At 37.0% G+C, this 20,997-nt stretch overlaps 1 protein-coding gene across 1 annotated transcript in view; it reads right to left on the bottom strand.

Moving 5' to 3' along the window:
- Wdr81 (WD repeat domain 81) overlaps positions 1 to 20,997 on the bottom strand; it is a 340,798-nt gene that overhangs the window by 63,157 nt on the left and 256,644 nt on the right. The window contains exon 18 of the mRNA XM_067149985.2: positions 5,406 to 5,598. Coding sequence (XP_067006086.2) covers positions 5,406 to 5,598 — 193 coding nt within the window. The remainder of the gene's footprint in view (positions 1 to 5,405; positions 5,599 to 20,997) is intronic.

Raw genomic sequence — 20,997 nt, 5'->3', positions numbered from 1 at the left:
ACTACTACTACTACTACTACTACTACTACTACTACGTATTCATTCCTCCACTGAAGGGGGAGGCAGGCCTCCTAGACTGTGATGCCGCCTCTGAGGCCAGGAGATTTGTTACGGTGAAGGAGAAGTGCGGAGAAGGTGAGAGGGTTGGCGGCCATGGCCTATATTAGGAACTGTCCCGGCATTCGTCTTAGTGTAAGAGAATGGAAAACCACGGAAAACCATTCTCAAGACAGCTGATGGTGGGGACCAGCCCCTCTCCGTCTCCTGAATGCAGAGGCATAGAGCCACGGCAGAGCCGCGGCCACCCCTTCTCTACTCGGTTGGTCGATCAGAGAGCAGAGCCGTCGGATCAGCCGAAGCCCACTCTGCAAGCGCCAACCACAACTGAGCCTCTGCAATTATTCTGTTAAGTGTGCACACTGATCACTCCAATCAGCGCATGAGAGTAGGGATCGAATAGCTGGAAATCTATGATGAACCAGTGTGTTACATGCCAGCAGTACCAGAAAATGTATGAACCAGAGAAACGGCATGCTAAAGAAGAAAGTTATCTAACTCCCCAGCTATTTCCCACCAATATTCAGGCAATACTCTGTATGCAGCAGTAATCCCATCTATGGGACATGAGTGGCAGCATAAGAGACAAAGAATATCGCAACAAACAATGGTCAATGTAATGTTATTGTTGATAAATTTTATGAGCTTTCGATAATGTAGGCCTTCACATTTAGTTTCCTTCCGACTCTAAAATACCACTCTTATCATCGGTACGGTAAAATTGAATATAACATAAATGATCAGAAATTGTATTCTCTATGACTTATCTTATGTAGTACTTTTCGATAGGACCAATAACATAGCTAACTTAATTAGAAATTGCATTTTAGGCACCTTCGCCTAAACTACCATTTCGACCATGGTGAATGAAATCGTTCATAGCTTGAACTGTAGTTTTTTATTCTCCAACTCCATATACTGTATTTCATTAAAATCTGTTCACCCATTTTTTCGTGGCTCAGCGTTGATATGGCTTAGCAACAAAAATACAAATTAGTGAATATCTCTCATCATAGCTGGTATGGTAAAAATGTATAAGACATGATGATCTGAAATTTAATTCTATATAACTTTAGTTATATAGTATTAATTGATAGGGCCACTAATAACAAATATTTGAGAATTAAATTTTAGGCTTTCCCCTAAACTACCATTTCACTCAGCTTGAATAAAATTAATTATAGCCTGGATTGTAGTGGCTCATTCCCCGATTTTACATACCGATTTTCGTTAAATTCTCTTCAGCCGTTTTCTTTCGATGTGCGTACAGACAGACAGACAGACAGACAGACAGAAATTACGGAAAAGTAAAAAAAATGCATATCCTTGTTACTGTGGACATGACTGATACAGAAATACCATTCTTTATAATTTCTGTGCAATATACAGACAAAACTCTTATCTCATATATTTATTTTAATTTTTTAGCCAACATAGGACTACATATGGAGGTTTTTCTTCTTTTTGTCAGCCCAATACTGTTTCATCCTTTCTGAACATAATTTTCTTTCTGCTTCTGGAATCACTCTTCCCATTCTCTGCTGGTTGATTTTTGTCTCTGGTCTAGTGCGTTTATCTTTCAGTATGTTGAGTGTATTTGTTTTGTATTTTAAATCTCCTATTGTAATGTGCAACTCTCTCATGTCTTCTTTAAGTTCTGTGATCCATCTAATATTATTCTTACTCTTACATAATTTTTCTATTAATTTTCTGATTTTTTTTCTGGTGACTGTATCAGATGCCAGGAGAATGATATTTGTTTCTTTTTCGTTGTGCCAGTCACAGGTTCTATTTCTTTATAAACTGTCTCATCGGAAGCTAGCCTCCAGACTTAGTTTACTTGATAATCTTTATTTAAACAGGTTCTCACTATTCTCTTTTTAACTTGAGTACTCTATCTATTGCAACTGTGACTGTTGTTTTGAATAACGTTTCACATGCATATGTAAATATGTGGCTGGGTGACTGTTTTGTAGTGTTTCAATTTGGTTGCTACTGAGAGACACTTTTTATATGTATTCTTGGTAACATGCTGTGCTGTATCCAGTTTATCTATTCTATTTTGCTATGCTGGTTTCTTATTCAGGTTGTATGTGATTATTTCACCTAAATACTTACATTTTTCTACAATTTTATTCCTTGGTCTCCCAGCTTAATTGTGTTTGCAAGCAGAAGTTGAGTTAGCATAATTGCTGTGTTTTCAAATGAAATTTTCAAACCAATATTTTGAGCTATTTCCTGTAAAGATTTTATTTGTTGTTTTGTTTCCTGAATATCACTGGCCAGAAAAGCTAGATCAGCAGCAAATCCTAGACTGTTCAAATGTATGTTATCCTTCTGGGTTTCAATTTTTATATTTTTCGAGTTGTTCTTGTACCATTTCCTCATAACATACTCTAATGCACAGTTAAAAAGTAGAGGTGACAATCCGTCACCCTGTTTTAAACCAGTTGTTACCAAGAATGGTTCACAAAGTTCTCCTCTGAACTTAATTTTAGAAATTGCATTAGTTAGAGTAAGTTCAATCAATTTGATTAGCTTTGGGTGAAGTCCGAAATGTCTTTAAATTTTTAATAATGACGGTCTGTGGATGGAGTCGTAAGCTTCCTTAAAATCTATAAACGTTATTGAAAGGGGCTTGTTTCATTTTCTGTAATATGCCATCATTAGCTTCAAAGTTATTTGTTCAGAGCAGCTTCTCCAAGGTCTGAAGCCTCCCTGGTATTCACCTAACTCTTGATCAAGTGGTTCTTTAATCTGTTTATATAGTATCTTAGAGAAAATCTTATATCTGCAGTCGGGGTTGGAAATATCTCTAGAGGGGGAAATCCACCACTGCTGACAATAAGGAACGCTTTAAACTTTCAATGGTGGGGTGTCTCTTCTTGCAGACGATGCTCTTAAGCACTGACCACAGTCGGTAGTCCAAAGGGCTCAGGTCCGGACTGCTACTGGGCCAATCTTCAGCTGAAATGAAGTCGGGGACATCACGCTGAAGCCACACTTGAGTTGACTTAGCCTTGTGGGCTGGAGCAGAATCCTGCTGGAAAGTCCAGGGTTGGTTTTAAAACAATGTACCACTTCATAATAGGCTCCAAAACGGTGCATTCGTACACTCTGGCACTGGTTTTAATACCCTTTTTGCAGAAATGCAGCTGGGTGGTGCCAGAATAACTCACCCCCACCACTCCATCACAGAGGAGAGATGATGGGCCCTCTGAATTTTCAGAACCTTTTAACTGGCTTCCTGAGATGATGATGCATAAACCCTGTCGTTTTGCACATTGAAAGATTCTTCAATAGTGAATACCTTTTCATCGGTGAAGAGAATGTTTCGACGACCATTTTGTGCGTAACGCTGCAGGAGACGTTGACATTTAAGCACTCTCAGCTTATACATGCAGTCAAGGATGGAAATACCTCTATAGTTGTATGGATTACTTCTTTCACCTTTCTTATGAATTGGATTGATTATAGCTGTTGTCCACTGTTCTGGGAATTTTTCTGATATCCAAATCTTCTGTAATATCGTATGGAGGGATGTCTGAGTTGCACTGCCAGCATATTTCCACACCTCTGGAAAGATTATTTGTTCAGAGCAGCTTCATTTTTAGTTTTATTGGGGTATGTGTATCAATTAATAAGAGCTTTTCAGGTTCATCACTGTTCCAGAGCTTGTTGAATGCTTCCGCCATGATTTCTGCATTTTCCTTATTGTTATGCACTATTTTTCCATCTTTATTTTTCATCAATAATGTGGAGGGGTTGTATTTTTGCAATTGTTTACCAAAGGCTTAGTAATGATCTCTAAAATTTGTTTTTGCAATAATTTTCTTCAATAGAGTTTATTAAATCTTTTTGATATTTTCTCTTAATTCTTTTAATCGTTTCGGTAAATTCTTTTCTGACATTCTTGAGGTTCATGACGTTTTCTTCTGTTCTGTGGGCTAGAAATTTCAACCAAGCTTGATGTCTTTCTTCATGAATTCTATCACAATCAGAGGTCCACCAGGCATGTCTTTTCCTAGGATTTAATGGAGGTAGATCTTCTGCATTCTGTTTAAGAATTGGTATTAGGTCATCTAAATTATCTGTTAATCTTGTAGTTCCTGTTCTTTGCTGATACTGGGCATTCTGGATTAACTGATGAGGGCCGTATGTCCTTTTCTCTCCAGCTCTGTCTTGTCTTTCTCTTCATAATGGAGTAAATTTAATCTTGATTTTAATTAAGTAATGATCTGAACCAGTGTCCGTTTCCCTTCGAACGTTGACATTGTGGATTTCCTTGTGAAAGAATTTGTCCATATTTTACATACGTAGTCTAACTGCCATTCTCCTTTTGTCCAATCAGGATGTTTCCAAGTTTTAAGTTTGTTTAAGTATGCAGATTTGGAGATCAGTCCATGGGTTCTGCAAATTTCTATGAGTCCTTGGCCATTTCTGTTAGTATATTTATGAGCCCACTTTCCTACTACATCTCTATACTTCATTTCTTTACCCAGTTGAGCATTAAAGCCCCTATAAGCTTCTTGATGTTATTAATATTTATTTTATCCATTGTCTGATCGAGGAGATCCCAGAAATTATCGACTTCTTGCAGAGTTTTTGTTAGGAAATGTTTTTCATTGGTAGGGGCATGAGCATTTTTGATGGTGTAAAGTTTGTTTGTGATTTGTAAAGTCAGAATTGTAATTCTCGGTGAGATGGCTTTAAAATCAATTACGGAATCTATTATTTTCAAATTTACTATAAATCCTGTATCAAATTGCGGGCAATGTTTCATGACCCTTTAGCCTGGCTTCCCATTGTACACTCTATAACCTTGAGATTCAAACGGAGCAAAATAAAAAACGCTGAAAACACTGACCATAATAAGATCAACCATAAAAGCTCCTGTAAATGTAAGTGCAAAATGCCTACATAATGTGCGAGTGGAATGTTCTTACACAACTGAGGTAAAATCTGATTGAGTGAATTATTCCTCTGAAAGTGGTCCAGTAACATTATATTCACTCTCTAAAATATAGGGATATATATGAGAGAATTTAAAAAAATCCAAACAAAAGCATTATGTTGATCAAGCTACCATTTTAATTTCAGGTCTATGAATTTGGAAAGTATAACACAATATTTATAGGAAGGACTGAACAAGGTAATTTTTAAGTGCAAATAAACTGAATTTATAGAGGTTTACAATTTGGTATGAAGCTGTTAGGTTAAACCTCTGAGATTGATAAATATCTCTGAAATGAATGGAAATTTTGAACAGATGACAATTCACACCAGACCAATAAAATTCAAATATAACAGTATTTGAATAATTCTGAAAAATTCAGTCAAACACATACCAGCCATCTTGATTGATCTTGCAACTGATCTCCATCGGAGCCAATCATGGGTGGCGGTGAATAAGAATCCGCTGAATCACTATCACGAAGTCTCACATGAGAGATTTGAAGGGGCATACCTTTAATACTCCATTCTGTTGTAGTACCATCCTTACGTATTTCTAAGTAAGTGGCCTCTTCCAGGGACCTAGAACTGTAGAAAATTTATCTCCATAGTTCAAAATCAATTAACAAGGAAATTTACAGTATGTTGCATATGGCACTGTACAAGGAGAGAGATTCTGTGCAGTATACAGCACGATACTCAGCTCCCAAAATACAATGGTAGAATCTGCCAGAGTTCCTTTATTTTGTAGTCTAATTTTTTTTCAATTGAAAGCTGTTACCAAGATATACCATTAGGGATATAATAAAATTTGGTACCTAAATTTATATAATAACATTTTATCATAAAAAGAGTCAAAAATTAAGTGTACAGGACACAGTAAATATGGACCAAACATATCTTATCAAGGCTGGCCAGCATTCTAAACCATCGAGTGCAACATGTCTAACCATGGATTCATACATTTTCCCTTTGATTTCTTCCCCCCCCCCCTTTTTAATTTTCTTTCTATTTTTTTTTTTTTTTTTTTTTTGGCAGAGAACTCTGGTGACTTGTTGTCATTTCAACCACGTTGAGTTTATTCGTGCTTGAGCGTCAAGGAGTATTTCACCTTCCGAACTGATGTAGGAACCGAGGTATTTAAACTGACTGTTAACCTTCATGGCGCCATCTGTTTCTAAGTCACATTCAAGGTTCACAGGCTATAAACTTCATGGTTTTGATCCATATTGAATTGTGATCACAATAATAATCATTAAATTAATGTCATAATGGTCCACCTTTTTCAATACTATAATATGCAATATTATTGAATTACATTACTAAACTAGGGACTAATTTTGGCATTGGCTGGCCATGTTCAGCCTTAATGTAATACATCCAATAACTAAACAAATGTACACACACACAATTGGCATAAAAACTAATGTACAAAACCATAATTAATATTAAAATCTGGGATGAACTATGTGTAAAATATGAAAACTAAATTAGGCTCTGAATTCTTAGCATCTGGAGTATGCTCATCATCCAGACCCTTTCTTGTATTAATATTCATAGAATTGTTAGTTCCATCACTGCTAATCATTACAATTTCAATTGCAAAATGGGAGCTGGTAAAGTTGATTCTGTAGTCAGATCATCAATCACCAAATCTACTTGAGTGGTGTTATCAGTATGCAAGCCACTGGACGCTACTGTAAATAACCACCAGCTGACCCAGAACTGCTAGATGGTGTTTCCACATCACCCAACATAAATACAATGAAATGTTCCCGTAGTGCTTGTTAAAATCATGCTGAAATGCTGTTGGACATTGTCAGGACGGCACATGAAGATATGGTTAAAACTGACACATTCTTAATTTGTGGCTGGTATAAATTCGCAATTCATTGTGGTGCCCATTAAGTTAACCTGAATAAATTATAGATAAAATTGGATAAAATTAATGAATAGAAGGAGAGAGAGAGCGTGTTAGTCAAATGACATAGGTTATATGAGACTTACCTCTCGTGGCATGTGGTACGTGGCATATTGTTGGAAACTACAAGTTTACTTTTGGATGCTCACTGGAACCTATTTCAAGCCGAAGTTGACAATAGATTATTTACTGTATTATCAAAGAAACAACAAACCCTAGAGAAAAAGCTGCATACGTTAATGAACTCTAAACTCAACAAAAACTATGCTAAAGAAACCAACAAAAACACCAGGCCTAACATGCCCAACCAATTTCACCTTCCGATCATAAATTTGTCCAAGGTACCATTGAATGAAGACGTAAGTTCCATTTTAGCCAGGAGCCCTAAACACAATTAGCCTAATTTTAACACTCTGAACACAACCATCACTACAACAGTAGAAGCAGAATTAGCCATTAGCAAATTGCCAGCAGATAAACAAGACAAAGTAAGAATTGAAGTAAAAAAATATTGAACTCTATTCTTAACCCAAAAAACAATTTTAACTCCCATAATTCACTCCTTACTACTCATGACGACAATAGGTACAAGGATTCGATTCTCATACAAAAGCAAATACATGCTCTCAAAAAGAAAATCAATGATAATAATAATATAATTACAAAAGCAGATAAAGGTAACACTACCGTCATAATGGACGAAAACAAATATGTAAGCAAAACAAATCAATTTTTTTAAAGATAGTTCATTCTCTACAGTAAAGGACCCTACCCCAAGAATCCAATATCATCTTAAGCAGACCCTCAAGAATACTTCTATCTATGGACAGATCAACAAAAAACTAATTAATATGAACACAGATTTACCCACTGCCAAAGCCCTCCCCAAGATACACAAATCCGGTGTCCTCATTCGCCTGATCATTAACTATAGACCCTGTCCATTATATAAAGCATCACAAATTCATTCAAAGATTTTTAAGAAGGAACTATCATTTTCTGTTGAACAAATCCATGAAGAACACTAAAGAATTAATCGATAAATTTAAAAAGTTTAACATTCAATCCAATCATTCTCTCCACTCATTCGATATTCTAAACATGTATCCTAGCATACAAATCTCCAAGGTATACCCCATCATTCAAAACAACTTAAGCAAATACAGCAGCCTAAGTATATTAAAAATACAGGATTTCATGTCTATGCTTAAATTAGTTATAAGCAACAATTATTTCACTTTCGATAATGTTATTTATCAACAAGAAGGATGGACTATGGGATCGCCGGCCTCGGGTATCTTAGCCGAGATTTACTTGGATTTTTTGGAACACACCAAAATTGATAATAAAAATAACTTTTACAACATCCTTTTCTGGGCAAGATATGTAGATGACACCGTAGTAATTATTAGGGCGCAGATCGATATGCTCGATAAAATCTCCAGATATGCTCGAAAACCATGTGGTATATGCTCGATAGATATGCTCGAAAAAACATTATATGCCGTTAAGTATGCAGAATATGCTCGAAAAACACTGTTAAAAACTATCGAAAGGAAAGTGAAACGAAAAAAACCAATAACATATCTTTATATACGAGCTTTATTTTCTAATTGTACGTATGATACACTGCGATATACTCGCATTCAAATTTCAAGTAGATACATGAGAAGTTTTCTTATAAAAGTTACAGTTTAAAAGTTCATTCACAAGATGTTCAGAATTAGGCGAGTCAGTGAAGTAGATCTGCATTGCTCTGTACAACAAGAATTTTTTCTATGTTTTCAGTTCTGAATTATTTTCTTAAATCAGTCAATAAAAGTTTCAATGATGAGAACGTCTTTCGACGTCAACTGACACGAGAGGTAAATACTTGAATGATGTTGCTTTTTGTGCAGATTAGTTCGGAAAATCCTCTGATGGTTCAGACTCTCCACGCGGCATCCTCTCCAAGTCCAACGCTGCACTCCACCCGGGATTTCGAGCCAGCACAAACTCCAATTTTTGTTTTACGGTTTTCTAAGTTTCTCCAAGCCACGAGTCGGCTTCTTGGACGACTCCTTGTATTGTAGCGACCACTTCAACCAACTCCATCCCTCACGATTCGAATTTTAGGATGGCCTCAGGAATGACGCTCATGTAGGCTTTTAGGAAAGTCAAGGATGGCATCAAGCCCTTCATTTTAAAAGCAGCCTTAGCTTTCGCGATGTACTTGCTGTCCGCCTCATCAAACGTATTGATCAACTGGAAAAAATATAAATGAAAAACCTTAGCCAAGGAGAATAACTGAGAAAATTACAAAATTAGGCGCTGTATGATGGAGTACGGATAAAAGATATGAAAAGAATGATAGAGAAAACCTCAAAAATGAGAAGATTTTAAACATTTCAACTCGTCTTACCTCTTCAATTGCCCTATGATTTTCAGCGTAATACAAGGCAGCCAAGATCCAAGTTCGCCATCGTGTCAATATGGGCACGGGAGGTAAAGGGAGCTCTGGATGCATCGGCTTGAAGGCACGGACGCAAGAAGGAGCCTTGACGAAAATTTTCTTCACTGAAGAAATGAAGCTGGACGATTTTTCGCGCAGCTCCTCAGCAACTCTGTGCATTGCATGAGCAAGACAAGTAACATGTAACATTTTTGGGTAGAGAAGCTTGAGGCTCTTCCCAGCCTTAATCATATAGGGAGCAGCGTCAGTCACCAATGTGAGTACTTTGTTTACCTCCTCATCTGAAAAGGTTGGCCACAGCAAGCCTGAAACAGGAATGCATAAAATGAAGGGTGAACCATTCAATTAATGGGATTCTGACATGTCTTACAACTGTAAGAGATATTTAACCATCAGAACTATCAGTCTTCACTGAGCATACGTAGAATGCTTTGAAATTATAGCCAGACTGTACTTATTTTTCTTTGGCGAAACGCTCGAAAAATAAATTAACAAAAATATACTTACGCAGAGCTGCTTGCACTGTTCGCACGATGGTACCATAGTTTTTCACATCTAGCTCCCTGCATAGAATTAGGTGGCCCTTCCCTGGTTCACTGGGACTGAGTTTTCCAACAATAACATTGGCCATGTATCTTCCACAACTGTCTGTGGTCTCGTTGATAGATAACCAAATTGGGTGGCTCCCGATGACGTCCCTGATTGCGTGTAGAACCTGGTGAAGAAAGTACCTGAATGAATATTCTTCGTGGAATGAAGGTATTATCGAGTGATTACCTTCATTACGACAGAGCCAGATCCATGTTAAAATTACTTCTAAATTGTTTAAACAAGAATGCGGAATACGGCAATCGAGCATGAATTCATACCTTTTCATACTATGAAGAAACTTAAGTTTTACGTAGGGTCAACTCATGAGGCAACTCTCTTCCTGCAAAGTCCTTGAAGACAGCTCTAATCTCAGCATGTTCGACCTTGTAGAGGGGTATGTTGGCGCTTAAAAACACCCTACAAACTCTGGAAGAGAACTCGTCCGAGTGCTGTTGCTGATTGAACAAAGGTTGTATGAGCGCTTGTTTCTTCGATTTCCTTTTTTTAAATTCTTGAACTTTTGCTCAGTGCCCACTTGCGGCTTTATGTTGGGAAAATTGAAAACCCTTCGAAATCTTGATCTGAAAATAAATAGGTACGCATAAGTGAGAAAAAATACATTGAATGAACAAAAATAAAGCATTGTGGACTATGAAATTATTTTCAAATATTGCAGTAGAAATACAAACACCCACTCAATGATCCCATGAAAAATCAGCAAATCCCAACGTCAATTTCCGCCTCGGAAATGTAAAATCTGAGGATCTAACGGGTCTACACTCCGAATTCTTAGACTTCTCTCTACTTACCTAGTAGGTAGGCATCGTATGCTGCACATACGGCTTCCTTGAAATTTCAACCGTTTGACCAGTAATATTTTTAAGAACGTAGATGTGAAAATGTCAATAAGAACTTACCTCTTTTTTGCACATTTTGCAGAAAAGAATTTTCCCGTCAGTAGAAAACGAGTCAGCGTCTTCCCCTGTACATTGGAGTAAAACACTCAGAGATTCGTAACTTTAGGCATCGCGTACTTAGAAATCACAAGAACTCGATAGGTATGTACGGATACGATTAGGAACTGAGAACTGAGAGTAGAATGCAGAAATTTGACTTGACCAGGTCGGATCTTCCACCACTTCATGGGAAAAGCCACCTAAACAATACTGGTTCCAAAAATAGGCACATCACTAAAATACCGCACATTTCAAAGTGAAAGGATGCTTGGGGGTTCCATCGCTTATCTGACGAGTCGCACTGCAATCCGGCAGAGGCCAATTAGGGTGTGTGAATGACGTCACTAAAGGTAAAAAACCTGCGGTTCTATTATTCGCACCAGATAGGCTTTTCAATAATTAGTTCTGTTTCAGAACCTTAAGGATGGTCAGGGCCCGAATTTGGGGGAATATTCGAAGAAATACAAACTATTTAGACGAAAACCATAATAATATGCATTTATATGCTTGTATTCTGAAAATCGCGGTTTTATGCATTTATATGCTTGATGAATTTAAATTCTGTAGGTCCCAGAGAGATGAAATACCACTGAAAGGCTTCTTTCAATGTGTACTACTCAGGAAAAAAATATGCTAATATGCTCGAATCCGAGCCCTCGTAATTGTGGATGAGAGCATCACAGATGCTGCTACCACCCTCATTAATCTAAATAACATTGACCCGCATATAAAATGCGCACTTGAATCCGAAATTGAATGGAAAATTAATTTTTTAGACAACTATTATCAGGCACCCTACCTACTTAAGATATAAGATTTTCAGACAACCCAACCCGAACAGTTACTACAATCCGTCAAGATTCTTCACACCCCCAAATTCACAAACGAGCAGTGTACAACAGCATGGTGTACCGAGCCATCGATGTTCCAACGTCTAAAAGGGACCTCAAAAATTAGTTGAACACCATTCATAATATAGCTAATCTAATTGATACAACAGTTTCTTTATTGAAAAAATAATCAATAAATATAAATATCGCCCCTCTACCACTTTGAAAAAAGATAAACAAAACAACTCCTCTCTTTCTATCTTTACGTTCAACAAACAAATTTACAAAAGTCACCAACATCTTTAAAAAGCACGAAGTCAAAGTAGTTTTCAAAACCAGAAATAAGAATGCACAAGTCTCACATAATGCCACATCCATAAACAAGTTCAATAGTTTTTCAAAATCACGAGTACACAGGATTATTTGCAACAGTTGTAATTCTTCTTACGTTGGACAGACAGGGAAGAATTTTAATATAAGGTACTCGGAACACGTCAACTGCCATGAAGTACAATAAATTTTCAGCTGTAGGACAGCATGTGCATGACTATAATCCCAAATTCACAAACATAAAACAAGATATGGAAATTCTCAAAATCATCAACAAAGGACCCCTCCTTAAAATTTCTTAAAGCTGCTTCATACATATAGATCAATATTTTAACCCTAACAAGTCATAATTCAGTTTTGCATAATATTCACAGCACCTTTCCTCAGCAGCTATCATTCCCCCCTTCCCATCTACCCCCCTCTCCTTTCGCTGACCTCTCCCCTTGCCCTACCCCCCTCAACCCTTGCCCCAGCTCTTATTTTTCCTTTGAATCTCACAACCGTTAGTATGAGGCACACAACAATACGCCACGCACCACATTCCACAATGAGAGGTAAGTCTCATATAACCTATGCCATTTGACTCACACACTCTCTCACTCTCTCTCCATTAATTTTATCCAATTTTATCTATAATTTATTCAGGTTAACTTCATGGACACCACTATGAATTGCGAATTTATACCAGCCACAAATTAATAATAATAATGTTATTTGTTTTACGCCCCACTAACTACTCTTTTACTGTTTTCGGAGACGCCAGCCACAAATTAAGAATGTGCCATTCTGACAATGTCCAACAGCATTTCAGCATGATTTTAACAAGCACTATGGGAATCTTTCATTTTAATTACGTTGGTTGATGTGGAAACACCATCTAGTAGTTCTGCGTCAGCTGGTGGTTATTTACAGTGGCGTCCAGTTGCTTGCATACTGATAACACCACTCGAGTAGATTTGGTGATTGATGATCTGACTACAGAATCAACTTTACCAGTTCCCATTTTGCAATGATTAGCAGTGATGGAACTAACAATTCTATGAATATCAATACAAGAAAGAGTCTGGATGATGAGCATACTCCAGATGCTAAGAATTTAGAGCCTAATTTACTTTTCAGATTTTACACATAGTTCACCCCAGATTTTAATGTTAATTATGTGTTTGTACATTAGTTTTTATGTCAATTGTGTGTTTGTACATTTGTTTAGTTATTAGATGTATTACATTAAGGCTGAAGATGCTAGCCAAGGCTGTAACTATAGAGCATTCCAACCTTAAATTGCAGTACAGCAGTAATGGGATAATTCCGTCTCTTTCCTTCTCTCATGTTTTGCGGGTAGCGCTGTCCTACTCTAATGCAGTGGGTTTGCCAAATATCCATAAATCAGAATGTTATCGGTTAAAATGGGTGAATATCGTGTTTTGTACAGAATTTCAAGGTGCATTTGATGCCATTAATAAAAAAAATGTAAAAAAATAATTTAGTGTGAAAATGGTAATATAATGGAAAGTTTCACTAAATGCAAAATCTTCATTGCACAGAACTTATCATTTCATAACTCCTATTTTATATTCATTTTTTCCCGAATTTTTTTCACTGCTGGTAAAGAAGCATTTCAGCTCGATGTATATAAGTTTATTTTTAAATTTAAATGATAACAAAATGCAGTATATGCGTTTATTTTCAGTCATGTTCACGGGATTTTATATGCAGGCACGAAAAAGTCAGTCGCTGGCCAGCGTCTTTCCTATTGAATTTGCATGGGGGGTCAAAGCGAGGCAAATGATCTTCAGATATGGAAGTTATTTTAAAACAATCCTGAAGTTCTTATCTTGCTTAGTTCTTAATTTGTGACAAGAAGAAGCGATTGACATGTCTAAAGCATTTGGTAGGGTGGATCATGGGAGACTACTGGCAAAAATGAGTGCAATTGGACTAGACAAAAGAGTGACTGAATGGGTTGCTATATTTCTAGAAAATAGATCTCAGAGAATTAGAGTAGGTGAAGCTTTATCTGACCCTGTAATAATTAAGAGGGGAATTCCTCAAGGCAGTATTATCGGACCTTTATGTTTTCTTATATATATAAATGATATGAGTAAAGGAGTGGAATCAGAGGTAAGGCTTTTTGCGGATGATGTTATTCTCTATAGAGTAATAAATAAGTTGCAAGATTGTGAGCAACTGCACGTGACCTCGAAAATGTTGTGAGATGGACACCAGGCAATGGTATGTTGATAAACGGGGTTAAAAGTCAGGTTGTGAGTTTCACAAATAGGAAAAGTCCTCTCAGTTTTAATTACTGCGTTGATGGGGTGAAAGTTCCTTTTGGGGATCATTGTAAGTATCTAGGTGATAATATAAGGAAAGATCTTCATTGGGGTAATCACATAAATGCGATTGTAAATAAAGTGTACAGATCTCTGCACATGGTTATGAGGGTGTTTAGGGGTTGTAGTAAGGATGTAAAGGAGGGCATATAAGTCTCTGGTAAGCCCCCAACTAGAGTATGGTTCCAGTATATGGGACCCTCATCAGGATTACCTGATTCAAGAACAGGCAAAAATCCAAAGAAAAGCAGCTCGATTTGTTCTGGGTGATTTCCGACAAAAGAGTAGCGTTACAAAAATGTTGCAAAGTTTGGGCTGGGTAGAAATGAGAGAAAGAAGGAGAGCTGCTCGACTAAGTGGTATGTAAACTCTTTCAAGATTAAATATATTGTGTCCACCTATTTAATACAAAGGTGGACACAATATTTTTAATCTTGAAAGAGTTTACTTATTGTATCTTCAATACGGAACGAAATGAGATTAGTTACTTGTAAGTGGTATGTTCCGAGCTGTCAGCGGAGAGATGGCGTGGAATGACATTAGTAGACGATTAAGTTTGAGTGGCATTTATAAAAGTAGGAAAGATCACAATATGAAGATAAAGTTGGAATTCAAGAGGACGAACTGGGGCAAAGGTTCATTTATAGGAAGGGGATTGGAATAATTTACCAAGGGAGATGTTCAATAAATTTCCAGTTTCTTTGAAATCATTTAGGAAAAGGCTAGGAAAACAACAGATAGGGAATCTGCTACCTGGGCGACTGACCTAAATGCAGTATTGATTGATTGATTGATCCTTGAATTTTGGTTTCGCGCGTGACCTGGCTGGCTGGCTGTCTTAAGTACCGGTAGTGATCTCCCAAACATGCACTTTTAACATTTCCAGTGAGTCACATGCAGTGCAGTGCTCATTTCGTCGGTAGTATGTATGATAGTGATTAAATACATATCAGTGACATATGTACAACTCTTGAGGGCAAGTGTATTTCGTTTGTGTGGTTCGGGAGTTCGTGCTCGTGCGTGGGGATCTAATTTCGAAGAAAAAGTGCAAAAGGATCATGGTGTGGTTAAGGCAAAGCAAAGTAAAGCAAACGGTCGTCGGATATGGAAGTTATTTTTAAATCATACCTCAAGACCTTATCTCGTTATCTCTTAATTTATGAGAGGGAGAACGTCTCGTTTGTTTACGTTTCACGAGTGACTCGGCTGGCTGAGCTTTTAAATATACTGACAGCCGTGTGCAGTATTATAAGATTGATTAAATAAAGATCAGTGATATATATATATAACATTTAATGGCGTGTGGCCTCCGAAGAGGCCGAGTGCAGGTCTGTCGAGTTGACGCCGCATAGGCGACCTGTGCGTCTATAAGAATGGGGCCCTACCTGTGATGAATTCTAATGCTGAAGATGGCACATGCACCCAGCCCCCGAGCCATTGGAATTAACCAATGAAGGTTAAAATCCCCGACCCGGCCGGTAATCGAAGTCGGGGCCCTCTGGACCAAAGGCCAGTACGCTAACCATTTAGCCATGGAGCCGGACAAGATCAGTGATAAATGTATAGTTCTTGAGGACAAGTGGATTGCGTTTGTTGTGTTTGTGTAGTCTGTGTAGTTGTCAGTTCGTGCTCGTGCTCGTGCGGGGGGTTCTTAGTTCGAAGAAAAAGTGCAGAAGGATGTGCAATGGATCGTCAAATTAAAATGAAACGTTCCGTAGGTAAACTCAGGGGAAAAGAACGCAATATTAACAGTGTCCTGGATTATTTTTTGAAGACTATGGATATGAGCAGCGCAGTCAGTGAAACAGCTAAAGCTACAGGTTGTTCCGAAAGAACAATCTATGCTACAAGGAAGGAACACACACATGGTCCTTTGTGAACTCCCGCAAAGAAACAAACAAAAAAGCAAAAAAAGGGCACGGCAGAAAAATACAAGGAAAATTAAATATGATGAAATTATGCGAAGTGGAGTGCGTCGGGTGGTTCACTCTCTTTTATTTGCTAACATACCACCGACATTGAACGTGATTTTGAATCGGGTAAATGGAGAAGATTCTTTGCCACGATTTTCCAAAACTACGTTGTATCGCTTCTTACATGATATAATAGGCTTCCATTATTTAAGACAGGGTAATAAAGCAGCTTTCATTGAAACCGATGAAATTATTAATTTGTCACGTTGGTGACAAGTTTTAGCTCTCCCCAACCATATTTCGAAATCTGCATTCGTGCTATAGAAATTGGTGTCATTTGGAAATTATTTCCGAACTGTATTCAACTAGTACTTTCTACGTGGCTTTGCCCATATTATTTATTTGATACCATCTTCGTCATTGTCACCATAAGATTATATTGCTTTAATGTTTTCTCTTGGAATCCTTAAACTTGGTCTGGTACGATTCCATGCCCTAAGTTGTAGTGTCTTCTTGAGGGCGAGTCTATTACTTTCTCTTTCCGCTCGGTGGGGCCATGCTGATTATTGGTGTGTGCCGTATGAGTTGTGCCTTGTGTAAAATGAAGGAAGGATGTGTGTTCGCTCCGCTCCGGGATATGGTTCCTATCTACGATATGGAGCCTGGATAGTTGTTATTTGTGTGAGGGCTAGCCCTCAGAAATCATCTTAACCTTTTTCAAACAGAACGTCCTCTTATTTATTTACTTTTCTTTTGGATATGGTAAAGTACTAGTGCCTCTACGTGAGTAAACTATGATGACGTGTTCTGCAGCTTGAACCAACATGTAAGTCTCTTCACAATTCTATTCCTTTTAGACTCTGGATTCTACGAAAGATGATGTACAAAACTTCTTGTCTGAAGATTTCGGGTGTGTGAACTTCTAAAAGCGTCCATCTTCGCATTCTTTTGATTTTAGTTAGGGTATTTATTATATCGGGTTCCTTTATTGTATCTTGATAATATCACTTAATTGTTTCTGAAAAGTGAGGGTAGTGAATTTTAAGAAGGTTACTTCCAAATAAGTATTATGATTTCCCATTTCTTCTTGTTTTGAAAAGGCAAATTGGTTTATACTTATCTAATGTTTTCGGTATGTGTAATTTGAAAGGTAACTATCCTGTTTATAAATTATTGAGCACAAGAGGTTTCGCCTGAATTTCATTGAAATGTTTTTCTGCCACATTCTAATTCCGGTTAATTTATTTTATCTTGTAGTGCTCATTTTTCATTATGTTTTTGGGGTTTCTTTTCGTCCTGTGTATGTACCATTGTTGTACTTGTTAAAATCGACAGACAGCTGACAGACAGTGGACAAACCCAACAATGTAAGAAGAGACTTACGTTCAACAAATCAGGAAAGTTTTCATATTTTGCAACATTAAACATTAATTCAATAAGTAAGGTGGGCAAGTTGAAACATTTAACTGATGTGATGGACCAACATAGGATTTACAAGAACTTAGGAACACAGACCAGGACCCAATTGAATCAGGTTATCGTCTCTACAAGGGACTTCCAGAACAAAGAGTAATGACATATGTCCCCCAATTTGGTGTAGGTTTTCTTGTTCATAGTAGCATAATAGACTCAACTGAAGATTTTTCTTCAAACTCTTTGAGGATGGCACTTCTAACAGTTAAAGTAGGGAATAAAACTTATACTTTAATAAATGTCCATGCACCAACAAATGACAAAAACAATAAAGATAGAGAAAGAGTTGAAAACTTTTGGGAAGAACTTGATTACATATTATCGAAGATCCCTGATGAGCATATAAAAATCTTACTTGGAGATTTCAATGCTAAAATAGGCAGAGAAAAGAAGTATCGCATAGTTGTAGGAAAATGGCTAGCTCATAAATTAATGAACAAAAATGGCCAAAGATTAATTGAACTTTGTGCAGATCATGGACTCATTTTGGAAACCACCAGATTCATGAGGCGACCACATAAACTTATGACATGGAAATGCCCTAACATAAAATTGTGAGAGTTTCAGATTGATCATGTTGCTATGGATAAAGATTATCATAAAGAAATTTATAATGTCAGAGTCCTCCGTGGGGTAGACATTGACTCGGATCATTATATCTTAAAAATAAAAATCAAGTTAACACCAAAAAGGAAATACAAACGTAATCATCTCAAAGCAAGGAGAAATTATGATCCCAGTTACTTAATAAATAATAAAATATATTTAGAGAGATCCAAAACACTTTTAAATGACAAATTAGAGACGATGATCAACAAACTTAAAACCATAGCTGAAGAAATCGCTCCAATTAAAAAGAGAAAGAAACATGCGTGGTGGAATGGGGAATGTGACAAAGCAATTCAAGCAAGGCACAAGGCATGGTTAAATTATCAGCAGAGGAAAACAGAAAAATCTCGAGAAGAACTAATTAATGCCAGAAGACAAACAGCTAAAGAAGTTAGGACAATTAAAAGGAATTATCAAAAGGAAATGCTTAACACTATAGAGGAAACATTTAATCAGCATAAAACAAGAGATTATTACAAAACATTCAAGCAGTATCAATCTAAGTTTACCCCTCCCACACTTATGTTAAGAAATAAAAATGGAAAAATGGCACACAATAATCAAGATAATGCTAACATCCTTGCAGAATACTTAATTGTGAGGATCTTGTGGAACATTTAGAATTTGACCCTAATCCAAAAAATAAAACTCCATTACAAAAGATTATACCACCAGTTTACAATGAAGTGAAAACAGCAATTAATGCACTTAAAAACTGCAAAGCAGCATGAAAGAATCAAATAGTAGCAGAAATATGGAAGAATGCTAATGATCAGACTATTCAAAACCTACATAAATACATCATTGATATTTGGAACACTGAGAAGCTTCCCGAGGAATGGAATACAGCGATAATCCACCCGCTGTATAAGAAAGGTGATCGCTCCGATTCAAATAATTATCGGGGGATATCCTTGCTTGATATTACATATAAGATTTTATCCAAGATTATATATACAAGAATCCAAGAACAACTCGACCAAGAACTTGGAGAATATCAGGGAGGACTTTGACCAGGTAGAAGCTGTCCAGATCAAATCATTAGTTTAAAATGGATAATGAAGCACCAAAGAGTTCGAAGTAAGGGTCTAGTCATCACGTTTGTAGATTTAAAAAAAGCATACGACAGTATTCATCATGAATCATTATTAAAAAGCCTTAAAGAATTTGGCTTACACCAAAAACTTGTTAACCTCATTAGTAGGGAGCGGATTTTTATGTGCTAAAAATATGAAAAATATTTATTTTTTTATGTGCTGAAAAACTTTAAAATATGTGAAAAAAATTGAAATTATTTTCCTTTAAATATCACATAACTACTCGCGCTCAAGAAGTAAATAAGTATAATGTTTTGTATCAGAATATGGTGCTACCAAACGTACTCCTCAAGGCAAAAATGGTGTCTGTGTATGGAAACGTGCTGTGTGGTATATTAATTTTTGATATGTCAGAGTAGATATTATGAATGGTTATTTTTTAAAGGTAATGTTTTGTTTAAATATGGCAAAAGCAACCTATCATCTTTGAAAAAATAGTACCAGTTCGTACTCACCCATCACATGCTGGAATATTAGTTGCTAGAAGTAGTCTCAGAATTGCAGTGAACAACAAAGGTCATCTCCAAATTGTCCATCACAAATGCATGCAGATTATCTCTAAAGAACGCCTTATACTGCGAAAACTATCGCTCCACATCGCAGGAAGTCAGACGAGCATAGTTAAAGAAAGGAATGTCGCCAACAATAACGCCATCAATTTTGCGAACATGAGCACCCTCTAATACATTAGAAATTTGGCACATTGTTTGAAATTCTCTGTTTTTCCTGAACAAATTTTGATATTTGACCTTTAACAGTCCCTGTACCTGCGAAGCCGGGAGTGAATCTAATTTATTTTCAACAGTGCGCACTTCCTTCACTGTTTTGGACAACAGGTTAGTGGATTTTTCAAGTATGTCTATAGTCTTACACAAGAAGCTTAGATTGACAGATATAAATGCCAAATCATTTTTCAAAGAGCTGTCTTTTAGTATCTCTTGAAGAATCTCAGTTGATGACGCATCGTTTTTATCTAGCACGTTCACAACGGATGCAAAACTTCCGAAATTGTCTGCGTAGTATACCACAGCGCTAAGCCAGGTACCCCACCGCGTAACAATAGGCAGAGGAAGCGCAAGATCCAGGTTTTTCTCTTTAAAGAGATCGATTCTTGCGGGTGCTTTTACAAAGACTTTTTTGCCATTAGACACTAATTTATCCACTTGAGGATACTGAGCCCGCACAGTTTCACATAACCTGTGTAGAGCATGAACAACACACGTTACATGTATGATTTTCGGAAAGCTCACAGAAAGGCCTTCGGCTGCCTTTTTCATGTAAGCTGCATTGTCAGTAAGGAAAAGCAATACGTGGTCGTATTTTATACATTTTGGCCAAAGTAAGTGCATGGTTTCATTGAATAACCTAGCTACAGTGACATGGTTTGCAGCAAGCATTTCTTTACACGCTAGCAAATAAGAATGTTCGCAAGCAGTTTTGTCATTCTTCAACACACCCACTACAACATTTCCTACTTTTCTG

The sequence above is a fragment of the Anabrus simplex genome, chromosome 6, assembly GCF_040414725.1.
Source record: "Anabrus simplex isolate iqAnaSimp1 chromosome 6, ASM4041472v1, whole genome shotgun sequence".
NCBI lineage: Eukaryota > Metazoa > Arthropoda > Insecta > Orthoptera > Tettigoniidae > Anabrus > Anabrus simplex.
This window is presented reverse-complemented; position numbering and strand designations above follow the sequence as displayed.